The 20,162-nt window shown below is 50.8% G+C and overlaps 1 protein-coding gene across 6 annotated transcripts in view; it reads right to left on the bottom strand.

The window, feature by feature from the left end:
* Positions 1-20,162, bottom strand: part of mtd (TLD domain-containing protein mustard) — a 181,065-nt gene that overhangs the window by 49,069 nt on the left and 111,834 nt on the right. For all 6 annotated transcript variants that reach the window (XM_089565168.1, XM_089565171.1, XM_089565172.1 and 3 more), the window contains exon 2: positions 1,424-1,814. In XM_089565168.1, the coding sequence (XP_089421294.1) occupies positions 1,424-1,814 (391 nt within the window). The remainder of the gene's footprint in view (positions 1-1,423; positions 1,815-20,162) is intronic.

Here is a 20,162-nt window from a genome sequence, read left to right as displayed (position 1 = left end):
TATTCTTTAACAATGCACTTTCTGGATTCAAATAATTTTTTTCACTCATCGCAGCACGGATTTCGCAAAGAATACTCATGTGAAAGTCAACTAGCACTTTTCGTTCATGACTTGCATGCCAACCTTGATGCTAACCTCCAAACTGACGCAATTTTTCTCGACTTCGCTAAAGCATTTGACAAGGTACCTCATAACCACTTATTTCTAAAACTCTCTCGCCTAAACTTGCATCCCGACATACTAGCATGGATAAAAGAATTCTTAACTCACCGCTTTCAATCAGTCGTTGTCAATAACCAAATGTCTGACCTCCTACCAGTCTCCTCAGGCGTGCCCCAAGGATCCGTCCTTGGGCCACTCTTGTTTCTAATTTATATTAACGACCTACCTGAGAAATTAGATTGCCATATTCGGATGTTTGCTGATGATTGTGTTATTTACAGAACAGTCACTAACACCTTCGACCAACAATCCCTTCAAAATAATTTAACTCATGTGCAAGACTGGTGCAGTGAATGGCTAATGACACTTAACACAAGTAAATGCAAATATATGTCGTTCCATCGTCGCCGTTACCCTCTTCTGTTCCAATATAGCATATCAAACGTTCCTCTCGATCTTGTCCAATCATACAAATACCTTGGTGTTCATATTTGTCATGATCTTACATGGAATACGCATATTTCAAACATCATATCATCCGCCAACAGAACACTAGGATTCTTAAAGCGACACCTACGCTCTGCACCTCAGCATGTCAAGCTCCTCGCATACAAATCATTAGTCAGATCAAAATTAGAATACGCATCTCCCATCTGGTCTCCAAAGCAAGCATATCTCTGTAATTCAATTGAAGCAGTTCAAAACCGAGCCACTAGATTCATTCATTCATCGTATTCTTTTGATATCAGCATATCATCCCTCAAATCACAGTCCAGCCTACCTACCCTTGCTCATCGCCGCTACATTGCTAGTTTATGTTTGTTTCACAAGTTTTTTTACTCTGAGCTACGACAGGAACCCTACATCTGCGCACCACCACCACGCACCTCCCTCCGCACCGGCCATCAGCAGCAAGTGTCACGACCTCGCGCCCGCACCACTACATTTTCTTCATCATTCTTCCCCCGGACCGCGAACGACTGGAACGGCCTTCCCCGAGAACTTGCTGCTATCACATGCCAATCATTGTTCATCGAAGAAATCACGCGTGTACTTGCTCAGTGATAATCTTATATTTGTATAACTTTCAACTTATCTGTTAGTCATTCTGTTTTTCATTTCTGTGTGCCCCACCCCTTATGTAATACCCTCTAACGAGGGTCTTTAAGGTATTAAAGTGAAGTGAAGTGAAACGGTATGTTTTTTTTTTTTCCTTCAAGCGCATGTATCTTCATCCCAGGGTCAGTTGGAAGACACTCACCACGTATTCGAGTGCCCCGGGCGGCGGCTGGGTGGGCGTCCGGCTCAGCTGCTTGCGGCCAGTTCCGCCGGAGGTGAATTCCGACGCCGCCGCTGAGGTGGTGGTGGTGGGGGGCGCGGACTGGGGCGCCGGCGGAAGCGGAGACGGTGGTGCAGCCCCTCCTCCGCCCTTGCCCGCCCCGGGCGACGTGGCCGGCCTGCGGCGCGGGTCCATGGACGGTCCTCCATGCGTCGCGGTGGCTGCCGCCGCGGCCAGCGGACCCAGCAGGGGCTCGAGAGGACCCCCGGCATGGCGGCCCGCGCGGCCCCCCGCTTCGTCCTTCTTGCTAGTGTCCAGCACAAGCTCCAGGGGGTTCACGTAGCCGTGGCAGTCCACCGACTGCGTCTTGTTGCTGCGCAGAGAGGGAAAGAAGGCGGATGGATGAGCGAGGTCCGCTCCAGTAAAACGAGCAAGCGCTGAATTTAAGCGGTACTTAAACGACCTGCACTTTCCGTCACGGGCCCAGTATCGGTTCGCCGCCACAGGGCTTTGACCAAGACAACCAGAACAGCTGACCGGCAAGCAACTTTCACACTTGCAAGACACGCACAAAAAAAACTACTCAAAAGACTTTTCACTTGCTTCCGGAGAGAATCAGAGGCAGGTGTACACGTCCCGGCCCTCTGCTTATGAGGGGCTGCAAGGCCTACATAGATCTCTTGTTCACTCACAGCACAATCGACAACGACCAATTTTCAGGCCCAGATGGAAAACATTTCCGACCGACACCAGGCAGACGGGAGAATTTTCGGCTACGCTAAGTGCCTCCGATACAATAGTATCTACGTCTCTTTAAAACACAGGACGAATTTTTCTTCCCTACTACACAGTTTCTGTACAAGCTGCATGGCTTTCCCCTGCAGGCGTGTGGCTGCGCTTGTGTGGCTGCTAATGACTAATTACTCTCTTATCGAAACGCGTCTGCGACTGTCAGTAGCAGGGCTCACGCAGTCGAGTACACAGCAGTCACGTCTCAAAACGCTCCGTCACCTATCGTTATACGCAAAAAGGAGAAAGATACGAAATTCTCGCACCGCTAGTGAGCCTCGCACCTTTACACCTTTCAACACCTGGGCTGGCGACTGAGCCCGTTAGAGGCAGCACGTGCTCGGAGAAGCTTGTGCCGGGGGCGAAGTTCACAGTGTATGCCGACGGAAAACCGGTCATGAAGACCACCATGAACCCAAAATAAACGACTGCGACCAACGACACGTGAAAATTCTAGCCATTTCACATTTCAATGCTCTTCCGGCTACCAGTTGCCCTCCTTACGTGTTGAGATTCCCCATCGTGTAACCTGTGGCCTTCCATTCGAGTTCCTACTTTACCTCCCCCCTCCTTTCAACTCCCTACATACCGTTACTAATGCTATCACTGTTACTAACGAGCTGAGCGTTGCATAGCGACTGCGCTCGTTCGAAGCCATGCAAGAAGCGCGAAGAAGCCCAACCCATGTGCACTGAAGCCAATCCAGTGCAATTCGCTCGACAGCGACTGGCAAAAGCGTTTGTCATCCACTCCGTTTTATCCTATCGGTCCAACTTCCCATCTAGAACGAATTGAGCGGAGGATAAACGAAACACAACAAACAGTGCGGCGGCGCGCCGGCGCGAATCCACTTTTTTTTTTCTTTTTCTTGCGTGGCGCGAAATGAACACAACTGCGCAGATAGCATGCACACACGCTCGTTGATCGCCTTTCTAGCGTACGAGCAGTTCAGCCAAGGGTGCCAAAGCGCCGTTCGCCGGGGACCCCAGTGGCAAGTTTACGGCCGTCCCCCGTAATGACTCAATTTACGACCGCGCGGATTCGCGTCGACAACAACAAGGCTTCGAAGACCGGCCCCGGCCGAGTGCCTTCCCAATAAGGGACAGCAGCGGGCGTTGCAGAAAGATAAGGAAACAACTACCGCACTGCCAGCGCTGCAAACGACCCCTCCGCTGCTGCTGTTTGTGCAACAAGTGGAACAGTTTGAGCAACAAGCGAGACAAACCGATTGGTTTCAGCTCCGCCCTCCTCCTCTGTCTGTCCGCGCGTCGCAGAGCTGAGCGTCGCCGCAATAATCAGCGCTCGCTTTGAGGCGAACAGCGAGCGGGGCATCGCGTTGGTCCACACAGTGAGTCACGGCAACGCGTCCTATCTCGGCCCAAATAACAGGAAGAAACAACACGCGTAGCAATCTAGTAGGACAGCGCGACTAGGCTTAAAGTGAGTCACGGCTGTCGACAAGATTTCAAGAACGATGCGCGGAGGAGGACCACACTGTTGTTCAACTGTGCTCACCGTCAGCAACAAAGCAACAGGATCGGTCGGATTAGCAAACTTGGAAGCTTCAGGTTCTTCACACGCCAAGTATATCGTTCTGTTATGCTCACTGGACTGCGGCAGCGTCATCTCGCGCAACAAGGCGCATACGCACCACTGACAAGTGGTTTTATAACAAAAAAAAGAAAGTTCACCTAAAACCATCGACTCTCAATGGCCAAGATGGGGGTACAACCATGAGGTAAATATAACGGGGAAAGGCGAGCTAGCAGGTGGTTCGTACTCGAGTGCATCTTGAAACCGCGCGAACGAGAAGGCACTAACGAGGAAACAGACAGGACATGTAGAGCGCAGACCATTCTCGTCTGTCTGTTTCCTTAGTGCCTTCTCGTTCGCGCGGTTGCAAGATGAGGTAATAACCAAGAAAAGAAATAGTACGGCTTAGCACTTGAGGTAACACGGCCCCAAAGGCAACCGTATGCAAGATCTTAATCGGCAGCCGTTATCGGCAGCCGCGTGCGGGTAGGGGCGTGGGAGGGGGGCAACAAATTTTCAGACAGTCCATAGACTGTCCGTCGACTTCTGTCTATAAAGTCGATAGACTCTCTTTAGACAGATTCCAGAGAACAATCTATAGGCAATCGAAATGCTATCGACAATCTATAAACAATCTATAGATTTATGGTCATACACTTGTAGTACACTTGTCCATAGACTATGAATAGACAAAAAGAAATATCTATAGTAAGGCGAGTTCACAAGAAGTCTATAGGTCTATAGACTTCTTATGGACTCGATTGCCTTCCTATAGATAGTTCTTTGTGTCTATTCATAGTCTATAAACTGCCGATAGACAAGTCTACTAAACGTGTTTGGCTATAAATCTATAGATTGTTTATAGACTGTCTATAGCATTTGTATTGTCTATAGACTGTTCTCTCGGCTGTCTATAGACCATTTTAAAAGAGGGGGTCAAAGGTTTAGGCTTCGCAGATACCTCGGGTTTTTCAGCTTTGCTTAAGTATCGCTTTCGCACCAAGCAGGACACCTTCGACCGCCCTATCGTTGCGTCCATTACACAATATCTTCGCACAAACAGCAGTATTTTCGAGCGGTTGCGTAAAAATAAGGGTTTAAGACAGTCATCACGAAAATGAAATGAATTCAGTGTACAGGACAAAGCATAGCGCTGCTTGATCAGGGCAACTCATTATGAAGACCGCCATCGAACCTGCGTCGATGCATCCGATCGGCAACCTTTTATTCTTACTGCCACACTGTCACCAACTGAGACGGTGTATAGCACCCGATTTGAAACTGCTTTCCGACGGCATGTGCTGGCAATATATTTCGATACCCGATACGTTTTCTCCCCAGAATATCAAAACAGATCAGGGTACGCGATAGGGCTACACCGGAATTGAGATAAGTTGAGGGGATAGCACTTCTATGACGAGCATAACGCGGAGGAGGGAGCTTGCTATGACCACGACTTCGAATGGTTGCAAAATGTGACAACTCTTGCTTATAATAAATCCATGATCCGTCTACGCCGCCAGAGAACGATAGACGCGTCAGGCAGCTTTCAAATAAAACCGAAAGAGCAGCGCGTGAAGTTTGCATTCATCACTGATCAACAATGTCTCCACCGTAAGAGCCAATGCAAAAGGCAATCGCCGTGCACCTGTACAAAAAGTTTCAATACACAGTTCAATGGACTGTCTACTGTATGTATGTATGGACTGTACACTGGAATTTATGTAAGGAAGTGCCGCATAAAAAGACCGTGCACATGCTAGCTTCCACTTGCGCAGAGGTGCCACGAGTACGACCCTACAGGTGACCTTGCACTTGGCACTGGCCATGAAAAGTTTAAACATGCGCGCTACTAAAAAAAAAAAAAAAAAAAAAAAGGGAGGAAGAGAGGGAGGTAGACCGCAACGCTCGCCCAAAGCTATTAAAAGTCCCTGCGAACGCACCAAGTCGGACAGGCTGTACGAGGTATCCCTTTCCACGGGCAAACTTCCACAGCGCCGCCTAACCTTCCCAACACAGCGCCGCGTACACAGTATCCGGCCGCCCTTTTATTACCCGCACTTCCAAGCTCCTCCACAAACGCCGGCATTCATGCAGGCAAGCCGAGGTGTCGCAACACTCGCCAGGGAGTGGGCGGACGCCCGGACATAAAGGAGGTAAGGCCTCCCAATTAAAGGACGGGAACGGAGCGCCATCAGGCAGGACACTTTTTGTGGAAGAACGCACAACATACGCAAGCGAGCGCATTGTGCTTCACGATGCGGCAGCAGTGGCGCCGGCTTAATGGCCCGAGCTAATTGCACGCAACTACCTCGAACGTGGCGAAGCGTGCGCCTCGGCGAAAGCCAAAACCAACGCCGCGCGAAAGGTCAAGAGCTTACGTACACCGCGGAGAGTGCGAATGTAATCCGGTCTCTGGGCGTTTACTTACTATATCTGGCCTCGAATGGGAGACAGCAACAGGACGGAGCGGTCGAGCTAGGGAAAAACAGTGCGAGCGCAACATCTGCAGAGTCATATATATCTGCAGCGCAACGCCTACACACAAGGGGAATGGGAACGGCAAGTGCAGTCGGAGGAGGCTATACGCTCCTCCATGGAAAACGCTATGGAGAGGCTTCAGTTGGGAGCAACCGGAACCATACAACGTGCGTACCATCGCTCAGAAACGTACAACGCGCGTACCATCGCTCAGAACCATACAACGTGCGTACCATTGTCGTCGATTTGCAGCCGAACACGCTAAGGACATTATGCCAATCCACACCTGCGAGAATAAGTGATGCAACGCACTCTGACATCTAAAACTGGCGCGCCGAAGAGATATGACGTCAGTACACCGTAGTCTTCGTCGTCCCAGCCGCCAACACCAGAAGCTTCCACGCGTCCCTATCGCTAATCTTCTTACATCTCCAAAAGCGACCGCTGCTATACAGTGACCTTTAGTATAGCCCAGACGTACTATACTCAGATACAACTCAAGAACGATGAGGCAAACGCCCCTCAAAGAAGCCCCTCCAGCCAATGGCGTCGAGCGATTCTCCCCCTTAAAGGGCAACTGCAGCACTTTTTGGAGAATTCCGCGATATTCAAGGATTGAAATCTATATAGGCTGTAGATGAAGCATGCCAAGTGTTTTTGCACTAGAATTTAAAATAGTGACGTAATTGACCATTGAATTTTGCGCTTCTCCTCAATGCATCGGAAGAGTGCAGAGAAACTCAGTGTGACGTCAAGGAAGGTATGATTTCAAATTACCGCTGTCGTCAGCCACACCCTGCCCTAACTCGTTAGACGATGTCAAACAACTCTCGGCAGGGTTTGCCTTCGGTGGCGCTGGTTTTTTTCCTTCAAAGAAGGCGTTTGTTCGTTGGAAATGTACCGATACCTTCGATGACGTCATCATCCGCCCCCCACTTGGCGTTGTGCGCTGCGGAGAAGCTTGAAGGGCGTCCGGATTCTAGTCGGCGATTACTTCACTATTTCAAGTGATAGCCCAAAAATACTTTGCATGCTTTACCTGCAAGTTTCACACATTCGACCCTCTTAAGCTCGATGATTTCAAAAACCTATGCAGTTTCCCTTTAACCGATCCCCTTGTACCTGCTACCGTACAATCGCAGGGGTTGGCATCTGAAAGGGTAACAACAACAACTGCTTAATCGAATTAACCGCGGCGTCACGAAAATCGGTCGACGCCATTGGCTGGAAGGCCTCCTTTGAGGGGCATCTACTGCTTTGTTCTTGAGTTGTACCCGACTATAGCGCATACGCATACCGGCTGACCGGCTGCACATGCGCAGTGGTAGGGAGCGCGACCAGGTGCGGTTATTGCGCATGCGTAGTCAGTGTCCCGTAAACCGGTACACGTACACGAAACTGCTGTTTTCAGCGCCGTATATATGGAAGCGCGTAGTCAAGCTAAAAAAAGGTTCAGCATTCAATTTTGCCCGCAGGTTAAAAGCGAAAGAGAACTAGTACGGGATAAATTCGGTTTGTCAGAATACCTTCCGCACACTGCCTCCAGATTACGGCTCTACGTCTCAGCAGAGCTGTCAAGGCACCGCAAAAATTTAAACAGACTTGCAATAACTAAAAAAAAAGCAAGATCACTTTTCAATAACCACTACGCCACGAGGCAGTATTTGTCGCTCTGGCAATATATCCCAGCTCAACATGTTGCCAAGCGTAAGAATAAAAGAGGAAAAAAACAGTCGGGGCACAACACGTGTCAGTATCCCACGTTCCCGGACGCACGTACTACAACCGACGACGCCGCAGCCAGCTGCACCGGCAGACCAAACTGGTGAACGAGCACGTGTTACGAGCCTGGAAAGCAGAACATTCATCTCGCGTGAGCCGAGGTATATGAAACACTGCGCGGGAGTTAAAAGTGAACGAAGTGGCAAGGCATATATATCCGGTCGATATCGACTGACGCGCACTTTCGCTCCTTTCTGGCACGTTTTCTTCTCCTTGTGTCCGCACGCGGCACCAACGAGCGAGATTGAAAACTTCCGCAAGAGCCGAGAGGCCTGCAACGCCGCATTCGACAGCTGCGCCTCAAATTGCGCTGCTTTCAGGCGCGTCGGTGCTAGCAACTGCAGGTGGCTATAGCGGAGAGAATGAATGCGGCCTGCGTTCACAAGAGGCGGATTCCAAACCACGTGACCTCTGCACACAGGGGGAAGAGAAAGGCGAAAACTCGCGAGGTCCATCGATGAGCACTCGTGTAGTAACAAGTTTCACAAAGGTTCATCTTCAAAAGCATAGAAACAAACATCTTTTACGACGCCGCGCCGAGAGTTCTGACGCGATTCCGCAGCTTACGCGTCAGTCTTCTATTTGTGGTGACAAAGCACCCGACCTTGGCCAAATGCAGGAGGGAAGACCGGAGAAGGATCCGATTAAAAGTGGAGCGGCATACTCAGTATATAGTCACATTATACCACCTGAGCTGCATCCAGCACTCAGCCGGACGGTCTAGATGTAGGCCCCAGAGGACAAAAGTACGGGTTGCGCCTGTGACGTGAACTTCTTTGGTTCGCAATACATCTTTAGTGTGTGCCGCTTAGCACTACGGACCGATAACAGCTCGCCCAACTGTTGACGCCACAAAGGAAGCTATATGGACCCGCTCGACGCAACACTACCGAGGACAGCAGGAGCTCAACATCCGCAAAGCTATGCTGTCACTTTCGCTCGCTCAGCAGACACAAAATAAACGAGCGCGCAACCATCCTCTCCAGTTTCGCAACCTCGAAACCACCGCGTGCTCATACCTTGCCGATCGCCGGCTCGTCCGCAACAAGGTCCTCGCCCGCGATCGGTGCCACGACGACATGAGTGCCATAAGAACACGCCGAGTGGTCTCACGCCACGTGCTGCGGGTCCTCGCCGGCGGAGACGCCGACATGATCCGCCTCCTCCAAGGACCCCGCTCCGCGCGGCGACGACCATACGCTACGCCAGGTCGGTCGGTCGGTCGAGAAGCAGCGAACGATGCGCGCACACACACACCTTGTTGCGGGAGGGGGGCCCTTGCGACGACGTGCGAGTCCGGTCAGAAAAAAGAGCCTCCGACAACGCTGAAACCTGAAGCACCACCGCTCACAACACGTGGAACGCAGAACCGCCGCTACTGCTACTACAACTTCCCAACTGCTGCCCGTGCCGTACTACAGCCGCTCACCTGCTGGAACGACAACGCGAATACGCGAGATTTCACGGCGAGATTAAAAAAAAAAGAAGGGGGTAAGGGGGAAGAATCACGAAAAGAGGAGGAGGAGGGGGAATGCCAGGACTAGCGGTCCAGCTGCAAGCGTCAAAAGAGGAGGGACACGAGCTGCTGATGGTCGTCGGCGCGATTGCGATCGAAGCAGACCGCGCGGGACGATTTTCCCGGCACGGACAACGGTCAACCGCTGACGCGTGACGTGGGTCCTGTGGGGCGGCCGAGATGTGTGCGCGGCTCAAGGACATGCGCGTGGCCCGCGAAAGGATTGCTCCGGCACGCGGCCGGTTCCGAAACAACGGCGAAGCAAAACTAACCGGCCGCACGCATCGACGGAGGACTATACTGAGGACAACGGTGAACGTCCGGTAACTCAAGACCCAGGTCGACAAGACGGTACGTGACACACGAACAAGTGAAATGAGGGGCGACAAGAAGAATCTTTTAATTGGTTAACAGGTTTTTACAAGCGAGAGCAACAACACTATATGGGCCATGAGGCACGCCGAAGTAAAGGGCTCCAAATAAATTTCGGCTTCCTGGAGTTCTGCATGGAAATGCCAGCGCATGGGCGGCTTCGCATTTCGCCTCCATCGAAATACACGGCAGGGAATCGAACTCGCGACCTCGTGTTCGACAACCGAATGCCGTTGTCGCTAAAGACAACGAAAGACAGCAAAAACAAACCACCGACTACACAGACGCGACACACGTACGTCACAGTGCTTGCTCAAAGAGGCAGCAATCAGATCCTTCGAGCAGAAACAAGTCTTACACGCTTCGCGTTTTGGCCAAGCGCCCTGCGGGCACGGACGCACACGCCTGTATATGCAGCTTCCACAATGTGTCGACAGCGCTTCTCCACGCATTACGGGCAGACATAATCAGCGCGCTTTCCGGCCAAACAGTCGCATGCCGGATAACGCAATGACACGTGCCCGCAGCCAGCGGCTTTCACAGATATATGGGCGCATTTCAGTGCAACGAGCCAACCAGTCTCGGAAGACTGTACAAGCGGTGTGACGTCAAGTGTCGCGTATTGTAACATATCCCGACACAATCGACAGATACTCTCCGTGATTAATTCATGGCGGCCCAACGGGCTTGCAAGATACAGCGCAGTATTCACTGCGGAGCCTCACCAATTCATTTTCCTATATATACGGCTGCCGACGGTGCCACGAGTTGAGTCGATGCGCAGCAGGTCCCAAAGTATGAGCGTTCAGTTAATGATTACTCGGTAGTATGTGTGACAAGCGCACGTTTTCCTTTTTCCTAATTAGTTTTCCCCGCTTGGTTTATAACACCCAAAACTCCATTTTCCACTTCAGTAAAGGAAAAAAGTTGGCAGTGGCTCAGCTCTGCGAGGATATACGTAGCGTGAGCAGTGACGTCACGTGACTCTGCGCCGGCGGCAAGCGCCAGCTGTGCGCAGTGACGTCACTCGCGCATGCGCAGTATGGTCGACGGAGGGAGCACGCGAAACGGCGAGACTGTGGCCAATGTAGCTCACGCTACAAAACCTAAAATTTTGCCTTTTTGTGCAAATCGGTTGTTCCCTACCTTTCCTACTGCAGAGACCTGCACACAGGGTGTACAGATGCAGCGTGTGCCACGAAGACAACCCTAAAGACCACAATGGAAACGCCCCCGACTGAAACAATAACCACGGATAGCGCACCGAAAACCGGCGCGGAGCGGTAACAAAGGTCGACTGTTGTACGCTTGTGCGTACACTAACTACTGAGCACTGCTTCGCCTTTGTCGCCTCACAGCTACATCGATTGGAGAGCCGCATATACACACTATCTACCCCGCAGCTCATCCAAACGAGTGTGTTGCTAAGCGTTAACGGGCATACGTGAAGAAACAAACGCCAGTAGTTGAAAAGCCTTTCTTAAGGATATACAAAGAAAAACAAAAGGAGATTAACTAAAAAATGAACAAAGGGGGAGAGGTAATAAGCTCGAGCAACGTATACAAAAGGCAATAACAGAAGTTTATGGGATGCGGGTGTGCGGGGAAAAAAATTCAACGCCGTCAGGAATGCCAACCGCTGAAATAGGGAATTCGTGCATGCGTCATCCACTGGCGCTTGGTTAGCGAGGCAATGCTGGTCAATAAATGTGTATACACCCTGTAGACTTTCTGTCGGCGTTTGTTTGCATCTGGCCTGCTACTCTAGTACAGGGCAGCTGCAGAGCAAGCCCGACAATTTTGTTCAATGTAAGTTATGGTGCGGATTTACAAAGTCCCCGAACGACACGTGGGCTATGAAGGACACCGTACAGTGGAGGGCTCCGGATTGATTTGGGTTCCTTAACGTGCGTCGACAGCGCACAGCACACAGGCGTTTTCGTAGTTCACCAACATCGAAATACGGCCGCCCCGACCGGGATCGAACCCGCGACCTTCGGATCAGCAGCCGAACGCCAAAGCAATTGAGCCACCGCGGCGGGAGGTTGCATACGTTGATACACGTGTGCGCGGTACAGAGGACAAACATATTCGAAGATATCAAAAAGCAACTAAACCATTTCGGACCGACTGCGTTCAGCTACCGCTTTGCTGCATACACGTGCTCAATCAGACAAAAAGACAAACAGTACGGCACCATGGGCGTCCGGAAGAAGGGGGCAAGGGCGGGTGGCGGTTGCCCCCCCCCCCCCCCCCCCCCTGGAATTACGGATATTATTTATGCACCAGTAGAAAACACCTACACAGCTTGATTAGCACGCTTAGGTGATATTAAGTTATCGGATTTTGCTTATTGAGTTCAATTCTTTGTTCATTAATAAATTCTAATGTTTGTTCCCCAAGCCTAGCACTAATTTGCTGCTTCTAATTTTTGTTTCATGTGCGCAGTTTAGACCACAAATAGTTCCTTTTTGGTGCTAACCTACCGCCTCCCCCATTCCCGGCCCTCGGGTGCACCCCCTGGAAAAAGTTCTGCGGACGCCCTTGTTGCACTGACCGTCGATCTGCTTAGCGCTCGTTGCATACACGCGCAACTATGCAACATGGCTCAGCAACGTGCTCCCCTTGCAGCCGCCGCGGCTGCTCAGTGGTTGTGGCGCTCGGCTGCTGACCCGAAAGACGCGGGTTCGACCCCGGCCGCGGCGGCCGAATTTCGATAGAGGCGAAATTCTAGAGGCCCGTGTGCTGTGCGATGTCAGTGCACGTTAAAGAACCCCAGGTGGTCGAAATTTGCGAAGCCCTTCACTACGGCGTCCCTCATATAGCCTGAGTCGCTTAAACCATAAACCACCAACCTACTTTCACTTGCGTGCAGATATACAGTAAGAAAAGTAAACGTGAAACACGGCGCCGCAGTTGAAGTCCATTCATGCACGACCTATGTATGCTGGAAATCACGCGGCGATGGGGCGACTGTATAAATGCAAACGCGGCAGCGCGACACGACAGGCATCTCACTCGGCTCGCTTCATCAACTCCCAGCGAATCGCACGCAAAACGCAGCTTCACGCTGCTACAAGCAAGGCATCCTTCACCCTTCGCCTGGGCGTCCATGCACCAGCAGTTCTCCCAATAACCGCTCAAACCGCACACGCGCGTTTCTCTCTCAGCTACGAGGCCCTTATCCTTTGGATAGATATCTACGCAAGCCAAACAAGTGCGGGTGCTCCCGATAAGATAAATAATGAAAACAATAGATCGCAGGGCGGCACCAGGATGTCCATGCACACATATAGTATACACCGCTTGCAGCACATAAAAACGGCAACGGAGCGGCGCGACGCGGAGATAACGAACCCGCTCCGACAGCACCATATAGCCCGAAAGCTTATCCCGCGGGGCTTCAGAGGCGACTCGGCGAAGCAAACACGCACGGCAAGCGAGGCACCGCCAATAAGATAACCCCGAGCAGACTACAAAAAAAATTGGCAATGATTTACTTCTGGTTAAACCTGGAGAATTGCGAAAGCAACCAGGAGAGAGAGAGAGAGAGAGAGAGAGAGAGAGAGAGAGAGAGAGAGGCGATGTAGAGAGCGCAGCAACGGCGGCGGCCCCGGCACGCTAGCTATGCGCCGCTACTGCGCATGCGCAACTGGCGAGAGCGGCGGCGGCGGCACCTGACAGCGGCGCGGCGCGCCAGCTGTGCGCCGTGTGACGTCGCTGCTCCCCGCGCATGCGCAGTATGGCATTTCGTCAGCTCCGCGAAATGGCTCGGCGACTCGCATAGTGTTGCTTTCGCAACAAAAAAAAAGGAAGCCCGAACAGATCTGAACCATGCGCAATTAATAACTAGAGCAATCGGCTGACATTTCTCGGTTGTGCTTTACCTAGAAACGCCGTCAGTGGCATAAGAGAGAATTGGGATAAACAGTGATAGTGAAATAATGCTAGTCTATTTTTTTTAACAACAAATCAGTGCCGGGTCGTCAATGTCCGCGCGTCCGAGCCTTTTTTTTTTTTGGAAACGACAAATAAAGTATCATCATATTAACAAAAGAGGAAGGCTAGCCTATAGCTATATGGACGAGCGAAGCTACACAGAACACAACACACCAGCACATGCACGGCTGGCAAGCGGTGGCGCGCGTCGCGAATACTGGGCCAGGAAGGCACACAGGGCGGGAACAGTGCCCCGGTATACAGACGGAAGAGAAGCGACAACGGACGAAACAACGGGGCTCTTTTCAGCGCATCCCGCCTCAGCGTTGTGCCGCAGGAATGCCCGGCGACGCGTGACGCTTCCGCCTGACGCCGCCCGCCTAGCCCAGAGGCGTCATGAGGAACGACAATGGTTCGCTTATGAGGCTACAACATCCCGGAGCTATAGTGTGCTCAGCGTTGATACACTTCACACTGCCGCGCCGCCACCGTTGCCGCAGCATCGCCCAGCTGCCTGTCAGCACCACACGCCGATATAAACTGGCGCAGAATCGGCAGGTGCCAAGAATCGGAAAGCTCGTATACGTTGAGCTTTCAATGCGTTTCAATACCGCCGCCGTATAGAATAACGGGTGCTCAGTTATAACCAACAGTGCATGCAGAAACCAAGATCATTTGCAGCTGTGTCACAGTGGCTACGGAGATGGGCTGTTGAGCATGGGTTCGCTCGGTTGAATACCGGTAGCAACTGCATCATTTCGATGGAGAAGAAAGGTAAATGAACCCCATATGCTCAATGCTCATGCTTCGGTAGGGGTAAAAAAAAAGAAAAGAAGGTCGAAATTAATCCGCAGCTTTCCAGCCTCATAGTGAAAAGTGTTTCTCTGACACATAAAATCAGTCGATAGACTAATTGATTGATTGATTGATTCCATTAATCAATCAATCGAATATAGATCGTCACAAACCCCTCTACTGAAAAAACACAAAACAAAGTGAACAAGGGTTGAGGGTGGAGCCAACGTTTCTACAAGGACTTTCCTTGTTCAGGTTGTTTTGTGAAGTCAAGAACCCCATCTTCCCGCTCTCTTTCTAATGTGAAATGCTATCGAACAAAGGCCGCAACCTTAACGGCGCTCGGCTGCTGACCCGAAAGACGCGTGTTCGATCCCGGCCGCGGCGGCCGAATTTCGATGAAGGCGAAATGCTAGAGGCCCGTGTGCTGTGCGACGTCAGTGCACATTAAAGAACCCCAGGTGGTCGAAATTTCCGGAGCCCTCCACTACGGCATCCCTCATAGCCTGAGTCGCTTTGGGACGTTAAACTCCAATAAACCAAACCACTTTCAGCTGACGTTCTCGGCCTATATGTATACTACACACCCGCACGGTCACAGTCTAGGGGAAGCGACGAAAAAAAAATTCAAGGGAATGGCAATTGGGTTTTGATTATCAAATATCAACTTCACTTTGGACTCCAATTTTCGATCCAAACATGCACCGCGACTACTATCTGCAAGACAATAGCAGATTTTATGCAGTGATTTTGAGCATGCGTAATCAAGGCTAACTTCACTTTGTGCCCAGTGTCCCTTTAACACTAGACCACGTTGGCGCTATCAGTGGACAATGTTGGTACAACCTGTGGGTGATGCTGGCACTACCAGTGCGCAACCCTGGCACTAACAGTGGGCAACGTTGGGATTAATACTGGATAACGTTGGGAACGCTGGAATTTTCGCTTGCGACACCCTATACGACGCCAATCTCGTTTACATCTCATTGTTTATACCGCGTAGAAAGTCGCTCTCGCAATTATCCTGCAAAAACCGTTTCTGCGTCGACAGGCGTCCTTGGATGATAACCCTCGAGTGGCTGGCTCGCAGATTGCGTCGCCTCTCCAAAAATTCGTGAGAGCGAGATAAAGCGTCCCATCGTCCCATATGCAAGATGCGCTCGCCGGCGCGTAAACAAAGTCATATGCCAACCATATATACGGAGCACAACCGGTTCGTTCCGGACACTATCCAGCCACACTTGGTCGATATTGACTGATGTCGAAGGCAACAGACAACGCAGTTCAGGGGGGAAGGCCCGTTATCGTAGAGACGGAGAGGAAACGTTAGCTCCATTGTTCCGCCCTCTTCACACGCCAACTCTTTGACACCACTTCAGTTGCAAAACAGCCGCATCGGGTTGCAACAGCACGAGAGCGGTCAAAGCGAACCGCGCCGACGAATACCCGTGTCCAAGCCATCTTTAGATTATCGCGAAACGATATCACTGTTCTTGCACTAACAAGCGCGGATAAACACGAGCGCAAAGCGAGAAAAAATCTGAAAAAGACACGGCGCACTACTTGCTGAAAGCACATGGTTCGGCTACCTGAGTATCATGCATTGTAAGTCGGTTGCAGATCAAGAAAAAAGCGGCAAACAGCTCTCAAAAGAGGACCACCTGCCAATGGCGTCGACTGATTGTCGGAGGCACCTGCCAGCCATCCGCCATGTGACGCCATTGGCAGGAGGACCTTTTTAAGAGCGTTAGATCTTACTCATCACGTTTCGAGATTTCGTGGGGTCTGCTACCACCCTGAGATCACAGCGCCATCTGTGGCAGCAACTACTCATCGCGTTTTGAGATTTCGTGGGGTCTGCTACCACACTGAGGTCACAGCGCCATCTGTGGCAGCAACTCGAAAACAGCACATCTACAAATAGCAGTGTATAAACAACTACCTGCCGCGTGCCAATGATGACGTCACGATCCAATGACGCTCGTTTTCAACGTCTTCCAGACGGTGGCGGCCTTTTTTGATCGGTGTTTTCCGCATCGTTCTGGAGTTGCACCCGACTATCCCTGGGTTAAAGATTTCAATACAGAGGGGTTGGATACTTCAGTCGGAAAACGATAAGCGCGCTGTCTGCCATTCTTATCGTGTGGACAAAGTAAAATTTTACACCGACGTCAGGGTTTAGGAAATCAAATCTTATATCTGTTTCCGCGGTCCCTTAACACTCGCTGTCGACGGCCCATCAACAGCATCAGCGACACAGAATTCGCGGCATAAGGCACAAAGCACCGTATGCCTTATAGAGGGTGTTGAAAGACTTTCAGGATATTTAAAGCAACTATACAAAGAGCAGCACACAAAAAGTTGTTTTTCTACACGGGGTATGCGACGAGGCGGACGCAAACTGTGAGGATAATTGTCATTGTAATATGAGTAATTAACTAAATGCAATAATTAGCTTGTTATTCACTGCAATTAGCATGGATGCTTATATTGAAAACAGAGATAGTGGCATGTCATGACTATTCTATATTATAGAATTTTAGTAACGCGCCTGTCTCCTGAGACATGCACGTCTAAAATTTCAGCCCAATCCGTTTAATTACGCATGCGAGACCGCGGCGCTCGGCATGAAGCTCCTCCCTGGTGATTGATTGATTGATTGACTGACTGACTGATTGATTGGGGCTTAACGTCCCAAAGCAACTCAGGCTATGAGGGACGCCGTCGCATCTGTTGCGTATGGCGCTCGGCATGATAAGAAAGTACAGTGAGAGGCGACGGTGATTACTCTCCGCTCTTGGCCTGCAGTGCGGTATCGCTGCGCTTGAGTGCATGCGAGGTCTAAATCGGCACCACATCTTATCACCCACTCAAGAAGCAATCGCTTGAAGAAACAGAGATCGCCTCAAGTCGCCCGCACAGTCATTCGTCGGTTTCGCTGGCCAAGAACAAAAAGCAATCACCGTCGCCTGTCACTCCACTTTCTTATCAGACGGAACGCCATACGCAACAGATGCGTCACACCATGGAGGAGCTTCATGCCGAGTATAAACATGCATGCTAATGCAGGGAATCAAAAGTTAATTATTGCATTTAGTTAATCACTGATCTTACGAGGGCAATAATCATCGCAGTACGTCCGCCTGGCCGTATATAGCACGTACAAAAACAACTTTTGTGTAGTGCTCTTTGTATTTTTTTAAATCCTGAAAGTCTAACTTTGAACACCTGCATAACGAAGGTCCCAGCTATATGCACCCTCCCGCCGGTTTCCTTCGTCACTACAGCAAATATCTCACGATATAATCCTGCGTTTGTCAACGCATCGGAGTCGGCTACATGCGTCGCAAAGGATGCTTCACATCATTACTTTTTTTTTTCCTCTCTTTGCCAGCAAATCCACAAAACGCTACGCGGGCGGCGACACTGCTACAGAGAAGCCCGAGCCTACACCAAAGTGCGTGCGTTGCGATCCACGAACAAAACGCAACTGTGCACATTCTCCATGCGCACTAACGACCCAGAAACCTGCAATAAACGGCACACCACACAATTACTCGCTCCTCACTTAGACGGGTTATCAATGCCAGCATCGTCGGCCACGCTATCGTGTTGTCCCGCCGGAAAAAAAAAAAAAAAAGGCCAACCTCAGATCAGCATTGTATTCTGATCACAGAAACGCGCGGAATTCGGCGCGCCCCTACACTGCAAATGTTCCCAGCGCTATTTCCACACCCAGTATAATAGCGGTCAAACATCTGCGGCGCATACAAGAGCAGGTCCCTCCACGACTTCCGCGCCATAAAAACACTGAAGAAAAAAAAAGAAAACACTCGCGTCCGCTGCCAGGCATCGGGTGCCAATAACACTGTACGGTGACTGATTCCGCGAAGTAGTAATGGTGACGTTTTTTTATTTTTTTTTTTTTGTATTGTCGCGCACAGATCCACATCAACAGGAAGCGCAATGATCTACGCACACAGCGAAAGGATTTTTTTTTTTTTGAGTTCTTAGCTATTCCATCGGATAATCCTAAACAGGCGCCAGTTTTTCGTTATTCCTTCAGCTTTAGCTCTTGCTTCAAAATATAACGCACATAATAGAAGAGATTCATCGCAACAAAACCCCCAACCTCAACCTACTTTCAATTGAACAGAAGTTTACTGCACCGCAGTGCAGTGCAATCAGTGTCGGAACACGGTGACCCGTTTCAAGAAGTGAGCAGTATAATCGACAGCACAGGATCGACCCACATATAATGTCGGGCACATGTGCATATATATACACGGTGTGGCATGTGCCGCGGACAGCTGTGTGCTACATAAATCGGGAACGAAGTCGCGCGCTCACAGCGACGTTGGCACGGTTATTCAGAACGCCAACGTGTTACGCACCAAACTGAATCGTGGCATTGCACAGAACACAATACGCATGTCTCCATGCATGTGAGGTTAACAGGTCACAATGATGCTATTTCAAAAATTAATGGAACGGCTAGATTCTTGACGAACGTTTAACAGCAACTAACGCGACTCGTCACTAATCGCACCACGCTTATACCGAAAAAACGCGCACAACCTGGTGCGCGCATGGGCACTGCGACACGTACTGAGAGGCGAAGCTACTTGGTCTTAACTCGTAGAAATTGGCACTTGATTAAATTGAACGTACCCTGCCACAAACTCTAATAAAGCTGCCAGGTAGATATGATGTTCCTAATAATTATTCCGCTTTAACCATACGTTGAACATACAGTACAGATTTCTAAAAAAAGTTTATTCCCTTCCCTGATACTATCTTCCAGGAACTGAGAGGTCTTACACCCCGTCGACTAGTTTACATACATGTATATAGCTACAGGAGAGACAGCAACGTGCAACACGTTGCGCACAGTTATCCTCAACGTACAGGCCCACACACTCCCGCCTTGTGGGGTTTACGCGTTTACGACCAAGTGACGTGGTACTTCTCCCACATAACGCGGGTTGGGGCCGGAGCAAGCTGAGGGCACTGCCAGCGTTTGGTGCGCGCCTGCGCTCTCGCTCCGAATGAAGGAAAGCGCAGTTATTCGAAAGCACAAGTATTTATTACACGGTAAGCTGCATTACAGAACACTGCACTAATCCCCAGACCTCGGTACAACCCATAGCCCCGCCGCAGCACCCGCAAGCGGGACCATGGAGCCGCGGGCGCAATGCAAAGACTACATACGCGCGTGACGGCACAGCTAGGGGCGACTGCATGCCGCACGGCCAACCAAAGGGCTAAATCGCCTGCAACACAACACGAGGGAGGATGGGGAATACGCAGAGCACATCTTGACGACGCAGGTCGCACGCCGATGGCTCATCGCGCGCCGTCACCGGCAATGGGCGGCGATGACGGAGAACCAGCCAGATCAGGCCCTCCCGAATCCGGAGCGCGTCAGGGCCGCACAGGCGAGCGACAGGACTCCGCGGAGGTTCGGGCCTGGCCTCAAGCATGCATACTAGGTGCGCGCGTTAAAACACCCGC

This window comes from Amblyomma mixtum, chromosome 1 (assembly GCF_055824585.1).
Source record: "Amblyomma mixtum isolate Tamu chromosome 1, ASM5582458v1, whole genome shotgun sequence".
NCBI lineage: Eukaryota > Metazoa > Arthropoda > Arachnida > Ixodida > Ixodidae > Amblyomma > Amblyomma mixtum.
Note: the sequence above shows the minus strand (reverse complement) of the source record. Positions and strands in the feature narration are given on the sequence as shown.